At 41.4% G+C, this 15,848-nt stretch overlaps 1 protein-coding gene across 1 annotated transcript in view; it reads right to left on the minus strand.

The window, feature by feature from the left end:
- Positions 1 to 1,135: 1,135 nt before the first annotated feature.
- Slc9a7 (solute carrier family 9 member A7) overlaps positions 1,136 to 15,848 on the minus strand; it is a 146,551-nt gene continuing 131,838 nt past the window's right edge. Inside the window, exons 15-17 of the mRNA XM_027432318.2 lie at positions 11,875 to 11,957; positions 5,565 to 5,670; positions 1,136 to 1,387 (exon numbers count right to left, since the gene is read on the minus strand). Coding sequence (XP_027288119.1) covers positions 1,136 to 1,387; positions 5,565 to 5,670; positions 11,875 to 11,957 — 441 coding nt within the window. The remainder of the gene's footprint in view (positions 1,388 to 5,564; positions 5,671 to 11,874; positions 11,958 to 15,848) is intronic.

Below are 15,848 nucleotides of genomic sequence, written 5' to 3' on the forward strand. Positions count from 1 at the left end.
CTTCCCTAGACACTAGCAATATCCATGTTATCTTCTTATCTTTTATAATTTATTTAATTTTTATTTTATGTGCATTGGTGTGAGGGTGTCAGATCCCCTGGAACTAGAGTTACAGAGTTATGGGCTGCCATGTGGGTGCTGGGAATTGAACAAGGATCCTCCGGAAGGGAAGCCAGTGCTCTTAACCACTGAGCCATCTCTCCAGCCCCTATTCATGTTATCTTAAAACCTGTGGTAGATAAACCTCAGTCTACCAGTTACCTTCCTGTCAGTGGGCTCACATGGTAGCCTCCAATGTCAAGTGAGTGTTGCAGTGGGATCAGCAGCAGTTTCTCAATACTTCCTGTCCTCGGATTAATTAAAAAAGAACAGAACATGATTTTCCTTTGGTTTTAAATACTCCAGTAACTCTTTTATAGAGATTTCCAGAGAAGGAACTAGACTTCTTTCCCCCATATTGAAATGCTCTTGGAAATCCACACACACACTTTTTGCAGTGCTGGGGATGGAACCCAGGGTCTTGTGCATTGTAGGCAAGCACTCTAGCACTGAGCTAATGCCCAACCTATGGCCACGCTTTCCAATGTTCAGTCTAGGAGCAACACAGATAGAATAGCTCGGACTCTGACAGGAGGATGCAGTTGTGTAAGTCTTCAGAGCCAGGGGCTCTACTGGCTGCTGTGACACCAGCATCTGGCACCATTGACATTCTGATTTCAGTTTCCTTTCTTCACTGTCTGTTGTCTAACTTGTCCTCCCAACTTGATGTTCCTTAAGCCAGCTAGACTGGCACTACAGCACAGAGTTGAAGCCACTTATCTGCCTCACTACGGTCAGATGCTGCAGGCAGACGAAGTGAGAAACCATTAAAAGCATGCTATTGTTTTGTTTAACTCTGAAACAGCATACTACTATATGGGAAAGTGGGAATAGGTTTGCATTTTTCTTAATTTAGAGACACTTTAGCTTCACCATCTGAGTTTTGGGTTAAGTTTTAAGTGATGATAGTTTGCGGACCCAATGAAACAGAAGCATTAGTTTAACCCAGTCAAAGCCACACCTCAAACACACTGGGGCATTTGACCATCCTCATCCTCATGAGAGCCTCCCTGATCCTTCAGGACTTAGGGGGAAATCATGCATTTTCCTGCAATGGAAACACAAGGGGGGTGCCCCGGCTGGAAACCTTCTGATCTCCCATTCCCAGGTCTCGATCAAGCACTTCCTCAGAGCTGCTTTTCACTCTCCGACCACCCTCAAGACTTGTGGAGGCTGTGTAGGTGCTCGAGGAGCCATTTGCAGTCACAGTGCTGTCTCCATAGGTCAAGGTGAGGTCACCCTCCGTCAGGATGAAATCAGAGTCATCTTCTCTCAGCGGCTCTTGGTTCTGAAAGGCACAACCAACAAAAGGGGAACCTGAGATGTTCCAGAGCTGGGCCAACCTAACCCAAATCCTCCTATCGGAAAACCAAGGATCTGGGGGCTGCAGAGACAGGGCAGAAGATAAGGACACTTGCTGCTGTGGAAGAGGACCCAGATCCAAATCCTACAACTGCCTGTGATTCCAGTTCTAGGGGATCCAAAACCCTCTCCTGGCCTCACTGGGTACCTGCACATATTTGGTACATATACATACACATACTCTGGCACACGAATACAAATACATTAAAAATACACAAATACACATACATTTTTAAAAACCTTAAAGAAAAACAACAAAGGATTTTATGAAACTTGCCTGCCTGTAACACGCCCTTGGTGTGCTCACTGGATAGAAACTATAGTGTCGTCAATCAAGGCAATGTTGCCTAAGCCAGGATTTAGAATAGCAGAAGCAGATTAGATTTCCAGATGCATGAGAGCTCAGGGGTTAGTGTCTAAGAGAGGAACGCATCTGGCTGCATTCACTGCTTCCCTGCACACATAGAAATACTATTTCCAGGAAGGGAATGAATAAACCCTTCACACAGGCTCTGCTTCTCTCCTATCTGAGCAGGTCTTCTGGGTAGGCCTGCTGCCTGTTTATCTATAAGCAAGCCTATCCTCAGGTCTGCAGGGATGGGAGTAAGCCATAGGGAGGTTTTCCTCCTTGTTTTCCCTCTGCTGGATGAAGTGACTGACTGATGGGGAGAATACATTTTATTGAGCCTCTATGAAATACCTGGTGGAAACCTCACATAAGCTTTCCTACCAATGAAGGCTATGAACACTGGGGTCACAGTAGGAAACCTATGCTGTGAGAACTCATGGAATGTGCCTAAAGCTGTCTAGTTGACAGGAAGTAGAGCTAGAATTTGTGTTGCCCCAGCCTAGTTTGAACCACCTAAGAGACGTGAAAAAATCAGTGGGTCAGAAAAAGGCCCAGAATGGCATTTCACACTAGGCAATGGTTGTAGTAAAATAGGTAAGACTAAACAAGGCAGGCTTAACAAGGTCATGACTACTTGAAGCTACCAGATGGTGGGGAGAGTCAGGACACAGTGTGGTTCAGATAGACTTTGGCATTCTCCAGTGGGTTTCACAAGCACAGCAAAGAAAACCATGACCTTGCTCTTGTCTGCACTGATGCCTGTCCAATACTATGAAGAGCTTTCTCAAATGGCAAATAAAATGTCAAGACACCCCAGATATCTGTTTTATCATTTCCCATCAGCCCTTCCAAACTCATTTGAAGTCGTGTCCTCTAGACATCAGAGCCTCCTCTATCCATGCCCCTTCAGTCATGCTGCACAAAGCTATGGGTACACCCTCCCCCACCCATTGGTATATGGACTCCTCATCTTGATGATAAACCACCCAAGGTCAATGTCTCTTTCTTCTTGCCTTCCTAAGTGGTGCTTAGTTCACACAGGCTGAGCTTTTTAGTACAAAAATTCCAAGTCTAAATTGAGTACCATCTCCACCTTTTTATAAATTATAAAAATAGCATGTTTCAGCCTGGTGTTGGTGGCGCACGCCTTTAATCCCAGCAGAGCCAGGTGGATCTCTGTGAGTTCGAGACCAGCCTGGTCTACAAGATCTAGTTCCAGGACAGTCTCCAAAGCCACAGAGAAACCCTGTCTCGGAAAAAAAAAATAACATGTTTAATCATGACATTATGACATGATGCCACAAGTCTCATGGTTCAAATTTTGTTTCATACATGAAACTATAATAATTATAAAATTAATTTTAGGCTATGTGTACAAGGTATACTTGAGACCTAAATGAGTTATGGCTAGTGTAAATAATAGAGGATGAACACCTCAGAGCTCTCCAAATAAATTCCACCAATTAAAAGTATTCTATAAATGATGAGTGGGGAGCCACACAACAGGTCAAATGGCCATGAGACCCACTAAGTCTGTAACCCTCACAGGGCACTAATTAAAGGAAGCCCCTCTACCTCTCTCAACTTTGGATTCCTCAATTGATAAGATTTGCTTTCACTCAACAGGAGGCCTTGCCATGTCTGGAGGTAGCTGAGACTCTGGGCAGGAGAACCTCGGCCCAAATGGTCAGGATCAGCATCAAGGCTGGCTCTTGTCTTGGTAGTTGAAGATTGGATGGATGTGTGGAGCCCAGAGCCCAAACATTATTCATAGAGCAAACCTTGAGTAGTCTCTTGAAATGATGAAAGACATACTTGCTTTCCATGACTGTAAAAACCTTACTGAGTTTACACTGTCATCAAACTATTCAAAATATCCCTCTGAGAAACAGGGAAATTAGTAAGCTTCATATTAGAGAAGGTTTTTAAAAAGTGGCTGAAGTTTGGGTTTAAATGCCCCATCACAGGTTTCCCCCCCACACTTTTCCCCAGTGCTGGGAATGGAACCCAGAGTTTTATAACCACTAGGCAGGCTTCCACTAAGCTACATCCCCAAAGGCCTATTTTCCTATAACATGAAGTAGTCTATTCCATGGGTCACAGAAGAAGTGTCACTTGTATAGGGGAGGAGGGGCTGGGGATGCTGGGATGTTCAGGCATCTTTAAGACAAGGAGGTGTGAATGCTGTTTTCTTCACAGTAGGTGAATGTGTGAGGAAAAGACTGAGGCAGTGCTTTACAAATACAAAGCTCTGTCACCTGCGTTCATGCTTGTGAGTTGGATGTTCATGTGGGTGTGTCCATGCACGAGCCTGCACATGGAGGCCAGAGGTCAATATTGGCTGTCTTCCTTGATTGCTCTCTACCTTATCTTTTGAGACAGGTTGTCTCACTGAAGCTAGAGCTCAATTATTGATTAGACCATCATGCCAGTGAGTTCCAGGGTTGAGGTTATAGACCTGTATCATCATTCCCAGCATCTTATGGAGTGCTGGGGATCTAAACCCAGTTCCTCATGCTTGTACGGCAGGCACTTACTGACAGCCTCTCTGTCGCCTTCCTCTAAGGGGGATAAGTAAGAAGTTTGGTTTCTGTTGGCTTCTCCCAGTGCACAGCAGCACTGAGTTTCAGATGCTGTAGTCCTTGTTCTCAAAGGAAGAGCATGGTATCTAAGAACCCTGCTTTCATCTTGGGTCTTTTGGTATGGTCGCCTTATCTGCTAACTATGGCATAAACATCTCTTTCTTTCATGCATCTTTTCTGAATGTGTACCAAGTTTCATGACCCCACTGTTGGGAGCCCTTCTCCCTCTTGGTTGGCCTTCTGCTTTTTCATCATTGATGAAATCAACTGCAAATTGCGGACTACATATTTGGAGACCTGACTTAGGGTCTCAGTTTTGTCCATTACCAATGGTGGGGCCATGGACAGCCTGCATTATCCTTGAGATTCTATGCTCCTCAACTGTACTGCTGCAGCATTTACTCCTTTGCATTGTGCGGACAGTGAAACGAGCCTTTGGCAGCTGTGAGTCTGAACACAAATCTAAGAAGTTCTTTTCCCTCAGGACAAAGACTCTATCACCTTGGGATGGTGAGAGAGAGATGGAGAAGGAGGAAGCTCTATCTTCCTTTCTACTGCTTCAATTGTAGATGCCTGCTTGCTCTCTCCACCTATCTGTCCCGCAACCCACATTGGGAGCTCAAGTTCAGCCCTAAGTCTGAAACATCCATGGCAGGGGCATTCTTTTCCTAAGTGTGATGACTCCATTTCTAGGACCAGAAAATGGGAAGAGAGGACCTAACCAAACCAATAAATAAACTACGTGCAAAGGACTCCTTAACTTGTTGTGCTGCTTTGTGGTTTGTGGTGTGTCTTTATGAACCTTATTTAATGCTCACGCCAGCTGGCACTAGCAGGCCCATGCTACAATTATGAAAACTTCAGTAGCCCGTTAGGGCTTGAACTGCAATCTGGTCACTTGGATTCCCAATCACAGCTGCCCACATTGGGAAGCCACATAACCCTGTTAATAGGTTTCCCTGTTACTGTGCCAAACAGATGAACACACACACAGAAACACACACACACACACACACACACACACACACACACACACACACACACACACACAATTTCTGATCATCTTATAAGGTAAGCCACATCTGTGGATCTGAAGTTTGGAATGTGGTGTTTTTTCCTCAGGAAGAGACTACCCATTGAGCAGGAACACAGCTCCTACATGCAGTACTTACATCATACACCTGGGGACTGGTCAGACATCGAGCTAGCAAGCCACACCAGGCTGGGAGAGTGGTGGTTAATGGAGGACCACTGTGGGTGAGAATGGGCTTCAAGTAACTTTAAAGAAGGAATTAAGGAAAAATGGCTGCAATGAAAATATACACAAAACAGAATGCATTTTTAAAACCCAAAGAGTAATAAATTGTCCAACATTCTACCCACAAGCCTCCCTGCCTCCCATTTTCTCAGTACAACACAGGTACTCCTTACAGCTATAGGACCAGAAGATGAAGATACACCTCCATGGTGTCTAAGTGCACGTGGGTAACTCTAAGGACAATGATTTCTAAGAGTCAGTTAAAGAATGTTGAGTTGACTCAGTCAAGCACAACGCTACACACCTGGAACCCCAGCACTTGGGAGGCTGAGGCAGGAGGATAATGAGTTTAATGGCAATCTGGATAACCCAATGAGCTTGTCTCAAATAATAAAACCCCAAACAATCAATCCAAACCAAGCAAGCAAGCAGGCAAGCAAAAAGAACACTGGTGTCATCAGAGTGCATGTCTTACTTACCTAATTTGGTTCCTTTAAGAAGACCACACTGAGGTAGGTATGCTTCTAGCTGGGAATTATTTAACTCTTTTAAATAACGGAATAACTCTTTGTTAGAAGACAGAAGCAAGGGTTCTGCTGGAGCTCTTTGCAGATGAAACAAGCTGTTGTGTGATTGCTGGCTTTAAGAGCAGGCTCAGAAATGGATGTGGGCCCCTACAGGGCAGTCATTTCTCTCCTGTCTTTAGCTAGCAAGGCAGCAAGAGCTTCAATCTCTACCATGTCAAGGGTCAAGCCAGAAGCTGCCTTTCTATTCTCGGCTTTGGGCATTTCAAAAACAAGCCCTTTTTGACTCAAGGTGAGAAGACCTGGAACAATTAAAAATATGTATGCAGATGTATATACAGTTTCTTAAAATGTGTTTATATTTTAAGTTACCAAAGCAATGTGTTTTACTGTGACATTTTCATGCAAACATGTCATTTCAATTTGTTCTTATTTGTCCCTTTTCCCCATCCTTCCTATCCTATTTTTGCTGGTTTCCTACCTCCTCCAAATAGTCTCTGCTTCTGCTTTCATGTCACATATATTTTATTATTCTCTATTTAAAAATATCTAATTACTTTTTTAAAATCACTTTAATTAAAACTTTATTATAAAGAACCTGCAAATAAAAACATCACACCTCAAAATAAAGTTCATGAGAGTGAACTTTTGTAGCATTAGAATAGCTATTCTAAAGCTGTAGAACTTCAAACTGGATTTTATACTTTCCTTAAGAATATACATGTATGCACATATCTGCCATTAGAACCCATTCGAGTTAGAACTAAATCCGTGGAAGCTAAGTGATATGGCCCATCTGTAGTTGACACTCTTCTCTCAAAATATCTCTGAAATTTTGCTAATCCTTGACGTTTTCTTCTCCAACTTTATTTTCCAAATCTACAATTTGGTCTTTGCTATATTCATTACTTTGGGGGGGGTTATTTCCTGAAAAAACTTGAGACTGGGTCTTATGAAGTCCAGGCTGGCCTTGAATTCCTGATTCTCTTGCCTCTGTTTCTCAAGTGCTGAGATTATAAGCATGCATACATCCATACCCAACCATAGAACTACTTTACAATTTCCAAGATTTTTCTTTTCTTTTTGAACTATTTCCTAATAACTTGCCCTTATTTCATGAGTTGGAAAACCTCCTGTTTCTTTCTAAAGATTCTATCTGGAAATGTTTTGGGTGTTTCTTATAGTTTTTTGTTTGTTTGTTTGTTTGTTTGCCTTCTGAGACAAAGTCTCACACCCTGAAGCCCAGGCTGGTCTCTAACTCATCATGTAGGCTGTGCTGACCTGTAACTTATGTATAGGTTTACATCATCATGCCTAGTTAGAAATTTTTACGGGTAAACATCTGCAATTGTTTAATTATTTCAGTGTCCCCTCTCCCTCATGCATTTATTCAGTCTCTTGGTTCATCAGGTAGGACGGGGACTCCTATTACGGTATTAAAAACTAAAAACAGAGAAGGTTACCCTGGATGGAAAAATCTGTTGTCCTCAAGATGTTTCCCTACTAACATCCCCCCCCGCAACACCCCCATCAAGGTTTTCTACTTTCTCTAGATGTCTGAAGGCTGAGGGAAAACTAACAGCTACTACTAGTCAATCTGTTGACAAGAAGGAACCACTACAGCTGTTCCCAACAACTCTCTTAATAAATCAGCTAAGCAAACTCTCTAAGACTCACGATTGTCTTTTGACTATTCTGTGTTACTTTTCAAGTAACCAAAACTACCTCTTTTGCGATTTCTGTGAGGCCTGGGAAAAGAATGGAGAGTATATGGACACTGAGCCTTTCATCTTAAACTGGAAGCCTGTTTTATGACTTGTGGGGGAAGGAGGTCCTGCAAACCTGTGGAAGTCAGTATGTTCAACTCAGCCTCTTCTTTTTTGAGATACAGTCTCATGTTGTCTAGGTTGGTCTCTGTGATGACTTGAATGAGAATGGCCCCCAGAGGTTCATATATTTAAATATTTGGTCCCCAGTTGACAGAAACGGTTGGGAAGGATTAAGAGGTGTGGCCTTGCCGAAGGAGTTGTTTCACTGGCAGCGGGCTTTGAGTTTTCAAAAGTTCATGCCATTCCCAGTGTGACTTCTTCATGCTTGTGGATCAGATGTAAACTCTAAGCTACTGCTCCAGCACCCTGCCTGCCTGCCACCATGATGGTCATGATCTCTAACCTTCTGATCTTCCCAATAAATTCTTCCTTCTATAAGTTGTCTTGGTCATGGTGTTTTACCACAGCAATAGGAAAGTAACTGAGACAATCTCCAACTCACTATATAGCCCAAACTGGCCATAAAGTTGCTTTGGAGTCTAGGCTCATCCTGAATTCATGTTCCTTCCGCTTAAATGCCATAGGTACAGGTAGGTATGCACTACCATATCATGTCTGCCCAAATTCTATTCTGATAACACCAAAACTCATTTTTTTTTCTGGATTTATGATGATGTGGAGGTAGGATGAATTGTGAATAACTTCCTTATCTAATTCTTTAGACTACACCCACTTTAGTTTCTGTTCTGTGAATTAAGAAGTAGAAACCCCAAATTCTCTAAATTTAGATTCAGATGGGACTTTGGAGCTCACTTCTGTTTCTCATCAAAGAATCAATTATCACTTGTTTGATGGCTTCTGAGATTGATTAAGGCAGTGAAGACGGCTGAAGTCTGGGAAGGGAACACCAAATATGATGGGAGATGTCCTTCTGTATGCTGTGAATATATGTTTCTCTTATTGGTTGATGAATGAAGCTGTTTTGGCCAATGGACAGGCAGAATTTAGCTAGTCAGGAACTCTGAACAAAGACTCGGGAAAAGGAAGAGAAAGGAGTCGCCATGTAGCTGTCGTGAAGGCAGAACACCCGGGTATCATCAGTAAGCCAGGTCATGTAGAGATAGATACACAGGTTAGTAGAAATGGGATAATAATTAGGAGGCAGCCAGCCAGTAAGAAACCTAAACCACTGGCTAAAGAGTTGTAAGTGATATTAAGTCTCAGAACAGTTATTTCTTAATCGGCTGTGGGACCCAGTGGGTAGAGGAAAACTGGTCCCGTGGAACTGAAACAGATGGAGAAAAATCTACCTCTACACAAATATTTGAGTTCCACACTTTTCGAGCCCCAGTTCCCCTCAAGACATCTGAGAAGCTGAGCAGATAATCTGGCAGACTCAGATGTGACAGACTGAGACTGATGGAAACTGGAATTTGAGGGCTTACTGAGGAAAAAGATGTCAACAGCCCAAGCTTTAGGTTAGAATCCTAGATGAAAATGCAAAAAGAGAAACTAACCTTCACAGGAATTGAACCCATCTTTAAATTACCTTTCTTGCTGACTGGATTAAGGTGACCTCCATTGCTTTGGTGTAGCTGTAGAGCAGCCCTAAACTGAAATCTGTAAATCATCTCTGAAAGATGACATTATCCAGAGCATCTCAAATTATCTCCTGATGCTGTCGTTGCTCATGTTTGTCACTCAGGAAAAGAAGACATACACACAGAAGATAAAGAATAAAGATAATTTAGGAGACTGGCATTATGATTTTGGGACAGGCAATGATTTCAGAAGCAGAACACAAAAGACACTGACAAGAACAGGATCAATCAACCAGATTTAGAGTTTCTGTTCTTCAGGCTGGGTGGTGGTGGCACACGACTTTAATCCCAGCACCCGGGAGACAGAGGCAGGTGGATCTCTGTGAGTTTGAGGCCATCCTGGTCTACAGAGAGAGTTTCAGAACAGCCTACAAAGCTACAGAAAAACGCTGTCTTGTGGGGGTGGGGTGTGGGGGTGTGGGGTGTGGGGGTGGAGAGTTTCTGTTCTTCAAAAGATTTAATTTGGAATTTAACTTAATTTAAAGTGAATGGATAAGATATAAAGTAGAAGGTATTTTATCATACATGAAAAGCAAAAGGTAGATATTCAGATACATAAAGAACTCTTAGCCATCAGCAAGAAAATGCAGACAGCCCAATAGACAAATGGACAAGAAATGTAAACAAGCATTTCATAAAGGAACATAGTTAATGGCCACTAAATGTGTGAAGAGAGTCCTCAATTCTATGAGCTGTCCCAGAAATATAAATTAAAGCCACAGTAAAATATAAAATAATAAAAGTCAAAAGACAATAACAAAAACATATGGAGCAGCTGAAACTTTCAGACACTAGGAATTGTGAAATAGTAGCACCACCTTAGAAAACTGTCTTCTAACGCTGAACCTACATGTCTTATGCCCCAGCAATATTTCCCCTAGGTACAGTACCACTGAAAACATACACACAACACATCAAAGACATGTATGTATTTGAATATTCACAGAAGTTTTCTTCAAGTGGGAAAAAATCTGATGTTCATTAATAGAATGATAAATTGTGGAATAGTCATACAATGAAATAGTATGCATCAATAAGAACAAATGAACTAGAGCTAAACACAACACGGACAAATCATACAAATAAACCAGACATGAAAACAGGTATACACTATATAACCTCATATATATTTGTGTGTGTGTGTGTGTGTATACACTATTTTCAATTATATATGTATTAATACAAAATATATTTACATAAATATATAAACACATATTTATGTTATATATAATTGAAAAAGAAAAATATTAGATGTTACAAAAGTTAAAAGATTGAAAAAAACTGGCTGTGGCTACACTTGGTGAAGACAAAAAATACTGCTTTATGCCATTTTCTTTTGTTTCATGACTGGTTTAATGTTAAATGAGTGTGTTTATTCTGAGACAGGGTCTTATATAGCTCAGGATGGCTTTGAACTCATTATGTAGTTCAGGTTAGACTTTATCTTCCAGTCCTCCTACCCTCATCTCTTGAGTGCTGTGAGTACAGACATATGTTTCCATAGTTGGCTCTCAGAGTGTATTAACTGAGAACATTTATTATTGTTGTTGTTGTTGTTGTTGTTATTTGGGGGTTTTCGAGACAGGGTTTTTCTGTGTAGCTTTGGAGCCTATCCTGGCACCCGCTCTGGAGACCAGGCTGGCCTTGAACTCACAGAGATCCACTTGCCTCTGCCTCCCGAGTACTGGGATTAAAGGCATGCGCCACCAACGCTCGGCAACTGAGAACATTTATAATTCGGGTATCTTTCTCTTCATCTTTTATGCTTTGGAAAATATTGCTTTAATATTTTCAATGTCTTCAAAAATATTTATAATAAGCCATCTACCAATTTGATCACTACATCAATACAAAATACCACGAAGTTTTAACTGTCTTTTCTTTACTTTGACTTGACAAGAATAGTGTATTCCCTGCATGTGGCCATATTTTGTCAGTATAAGATTAGATATAATTGGCCAAATTCAACCAATAGGAATGATCCTCACAACAAGGATGGCCCAAGCCTCCCTCCCTTCCTGACTTCAGGACAGGCCACTGTATAATTTTAACTGGCTTACCTACAAAGGCACCATTCCCTGGACATAAAGCTTTTGAGAACCACATGAGTCTACCAGGCTATTGGTTACCCACTCTACTGAAATGTCCACATTCTCTTGGCTGGAGAGATGCTCACCATGGCCACACATGGTTGAAAGATCATCTTGTCCCAAGAGAACACTGAGTATACCTGTCCCATGCACACCATTCAGGAGTGTCACCCACTGACAATTCAACAAATTGATGTTGTCACCAATGTCTCCTGAGCCCACAGGAAGGCAAAAGGATACTTGTGATCAAAGCTGTACCACAGCCTGAATATCCATGCACTCTCCTGCTTTGTCCGGCTTCCTCCAACAGAATCCAGGCCATCCTAGAACAAACCAGAGAACACTGATTAGGGAAAGGGGAAAGACAAGTTTTGAAACCGTAACTGTTGTGTTTTGTGGTACTTAAGATTGAACCCAGAGCCTTGCATGAGCTAGGCAATTGCTCTCAACATGGGCTCAAACAACTACAACTTTCCCAGAGCTAGAGCTCACAGTGGAACACAACACACTACTATAGCTTCAAAGATGCAGCTCAGTGATAAAGGATTTATGTAGCATGCACAGGGTATTGAGATCAATGCCCAGAACCACACATGCAGAGATGTAGTGAGGCAATATTCTAGCAGAAATCAAACAAACACAAAAGGAAAAAAATCAATTCCCAAAGTAAAAAGGTCTAGTCATGTTTGTGGGTAGATGAAGCCAGTATTGGCATAAAATCTCTTTCAGCATTTTTATTTTAACTTCCCTCCAAGTACCTTTCAAGACTTCATTGCCTTATAGTGGTCTAGATCCTTGCAGGCCAAAATTATGCATTGCCAACAGTAAAGAAAGCTTGTGTAAAATGAACATTCTAGGTTTTCCCAACACTGGCATAGATAAACAATGCTAAATTTCCTGACAAACTAGCCCAAGGGCTCTTTATGGTTCTAGCCCAGGTTTCCAGGTAACAGAACTACATATCTCTCTACTAGTTTTATGGGCCAGAGAAATAAGAGCCAGAGTAGCAATTATGGGGTTTTCATCTATTATAAAGTAGCCAGTTCCTTGTCATTCCTATCAAATATCCTTGTCATTCCTATCAAATATCCTCACCACTTAATTTTCAATATCTGTAAAATCAGACATTCATTCGAGGTTTCAGATGTCTTTTCTACACAATTATTTTATCAACAGTGCGATTAATATAAAAATTAAATTTACTTCAGCAGTTTGAGGGTACTGTTTGGATTCTATATTGTTAGATGAAAGGTTTTCCAAATACAAACAGTTGGTGAAAAACACCTATTTTTATCATCATTCTCTTTAACACTACAGAGTGAGGCAAGTCTGAAAGTCAGAAACAATCAGCAATATATACTAAAACTTGAAACAAAATAACAAGTAATTCTAAATCACAGCAGTGTAATTCTAGAGCAGTAACAAAGTTAGTCAGGGCAATTTGAAAAGATGAGCATACAAAATAGCTTTCTATATGACATGAGCAAGCACTATTTAAATTCCACTGTGCAGGTCCTCTTTCCCTCTTGGCCTATTGGCCACCAGGTGGAGAGGGAAAAGATGCAGAAGAGGCGACAGAGAAAGCTTTGTACAAGTTCCATGAGCATGAACGGAGACAGCCCCCCTCCTCCCCGGCCCCCCCCGACAGATTATGGTGGATCAGTTCAATTTTATTTCAGAGTATAAAAAAATATGGGATTGGGAGCCTGGGGACAAACTAATTTGCATTAAGTGGCACGCTCCTATCACAGGGCAGTATATAGTAGTAGGGTCCTATAGCAAAGCTCCTAGCACAAGTCTTCTCAGCAGGGATCTGTGCCAAGGATCAAGCTAAAGATGACTGGGTAGTCTGGTTTTAGAGAGAGCTTTAGATAAGGTCAGTCCTCCAGGCCTAGAGAAGGGCAGGTAGAGGAAGTGAGCTCCGCTGGAGGGAGGGAGCTCCATTTTGCCTATTGAGATAAGCTGCTAGGCCACAGGGAGGCTGAAATCTCTGACCAGCCAACAATGTCTTCCAACATTCCACCATCAAAAATCATTTAAAAAATAGCTGTCATGGTATCTGAGGAATGCTTCCTGATAGATATGGTAATGGTCTAGATAAATATACTCTCTGTGGATAAGAAATACACATTAAGGAGAAAATGCACAGATCAATTTTATTTCATGTTTATAAAAACAGGTGGCAGAAAAGGGACAGAAAACAGTCTCCATTTGCTGATGACAATTGTTCCTCTGAGTGATGGCTAACTAATAACAATGCTAGAAAGATTTCAAAATGCTGGATGACTGAATAGAAAAGTTGTAGATAGCCTTTCTGTGGAAAAAAAAAACCCAGAAATGTTTCTTCGTAAATTTTTAAAAAAAGATTTACCCTCCCTCCCCGTGTCTTTGTGCACACTCACGTGCACTCATGTGGATGTGGTGTGTGTGTGTGTGTGTGTGTGTGTGTGTGTGTGTGTGTGTGTGTGTGTGTGTGTGTGTTGGTACCCATGGATCCTCTGCGGCTGTGAGCCATGCCATATGTGTGCCCTGAACTAGGATCTTCAGAGCAGCAGCAAGTGCTCTTGTTTGTGGAGCCATCTCTCCACTCACAGAAAATCTTACTAAAAAAAACTAGGAAAATGATAAATATCAGCCGGGTGGTGGTGGCACACACCTTTAATCCCAGCATTCCAGAGGCAGAGGCAGGCAGATCTCTGTTAGTTCAAGAACAGCCTGGTCTACAAGAGCTAGTTCCAGGACAGCTTCCAAAGCCACAGAGAAACCCTGTCTTGAGGGAAAAAAAAAGATAAACATCATCAAGGACACTACAATCAGGGCTTCTTAAACTTTTTTCCATTCATATCCACTTCACCTGAGAATACTGTACATATAAAATGCAAATGCTTACTGATAATAAATCATAAACTTATCCTAAAACAGTTTTTTGATATACATACAATTTACCATTTCTAACACTAAAGATGAAATTAATTTTCATACTAATGAGATGGATATGCTTCTTTTAATGTAAATATTGGCTGATTATTTGATACTTAAGGACACAGAGCATCTTCAACATTTTTCAGATCAGTAGTTTAATCTTATAATTGTTAATAGAGAGAATGCTGTTTCCCATAAATATATAACCACAAAATAGGAAAGGCCATTTCAGAAATTGGTGGAAATTCTACCTAATCCTAAATCAAAATTCATGCAATGTGTTTCTATAAAACTCAAGGCAGCAACTCAAACAAAAGGTCTTGTCAGGTCACAAAGCAATATACCTGCAATGCACAAGAAAGATAAAATGACCTCAGGTTCCACAGGAAAACTCAAAATGGGAGAAAACTGAATCATAAGTCACAAGTATAAACTGGGGAAAAAACAGTGTTAACTTTTTAAAATGGGTGTTTAATAATTTCTCCCTCCAAAGAGAAGGTACCAGAGGCATGATTAGAAACAGGAAGAGCTTCAGTACACACATTGTGGCTCTGAGGAAATCAGGGCAATTTAACTACTCTAACACACAGAAGTCATGAGAGCCCTTCCTGTGTACTTGGAACAGCACAGGGCTGATGGGGGTAGCCACTGGAGACAGGTGGGGCTTCCTTCCCCTATACGTAGAGAATGGGATTCTCATTCCTTTGTTGCCCATAAAACAGGCAAAACTTGATTCTGTCACCACACCCTTCCATAATTTTCCACCCAGAGGACGCATATCATGTCTTTAGCTCAGGCTCCTTCTAGAATCTGGCACATTCCTTTCTTCCTCTTCTTCTCTTCCTGGTAAACCACTAATAGTCTTTCGAGTCTCCCCACAAGTTTGGCTTCTCTGAGAAATGTTTCATAGATTAAAAGGGACTCCAAGAAGTGTAGATATGACCATCAAAGGCCCTCTCAAAAGTCCTGATTGTTCTGTTCCCTGGCTTTGTGACTCTAGGCAAGTTACCATGCCTTTCTGTGCCTCAGGGATCATATTAATTAGAAAATAATATTAATAATTACCTACCTGTAGGGTCATTATGGGATTGTGATACTGCAATACGACTAAGAAATATATATTTGGTCTTCATACCACTCCTTAGCACAAAACTCCTAAAACCCTTGGATTTCCTAATCAAAGAGGATCTTTTGTGTTATATATATTAAGTGGGGTTCAGCCATGCCGGAGTTTATGTTATCAAGGTCACTTTTAGAAGCTGAGAACTGGCTGCCAGAGGAACCAACTATGT

The sequence above is a fragment of the Cricetulus griseus genome, chromosome X (assembly GCF_003668045.3).
Source record: "Cricetulus griseus strain 17A/GY chromosome X, alternate assembly CriGri-PICRH-1.0, whole genome shotgun sequence".
In the NCBI taxonomy this organism is placed as follows: domain Eukaryota; kingdom Metazoa; phylum Chordata; class Mammalia; order Rodentia; family Cricetidae; genus Cricetulus; species Cricetulus griseus.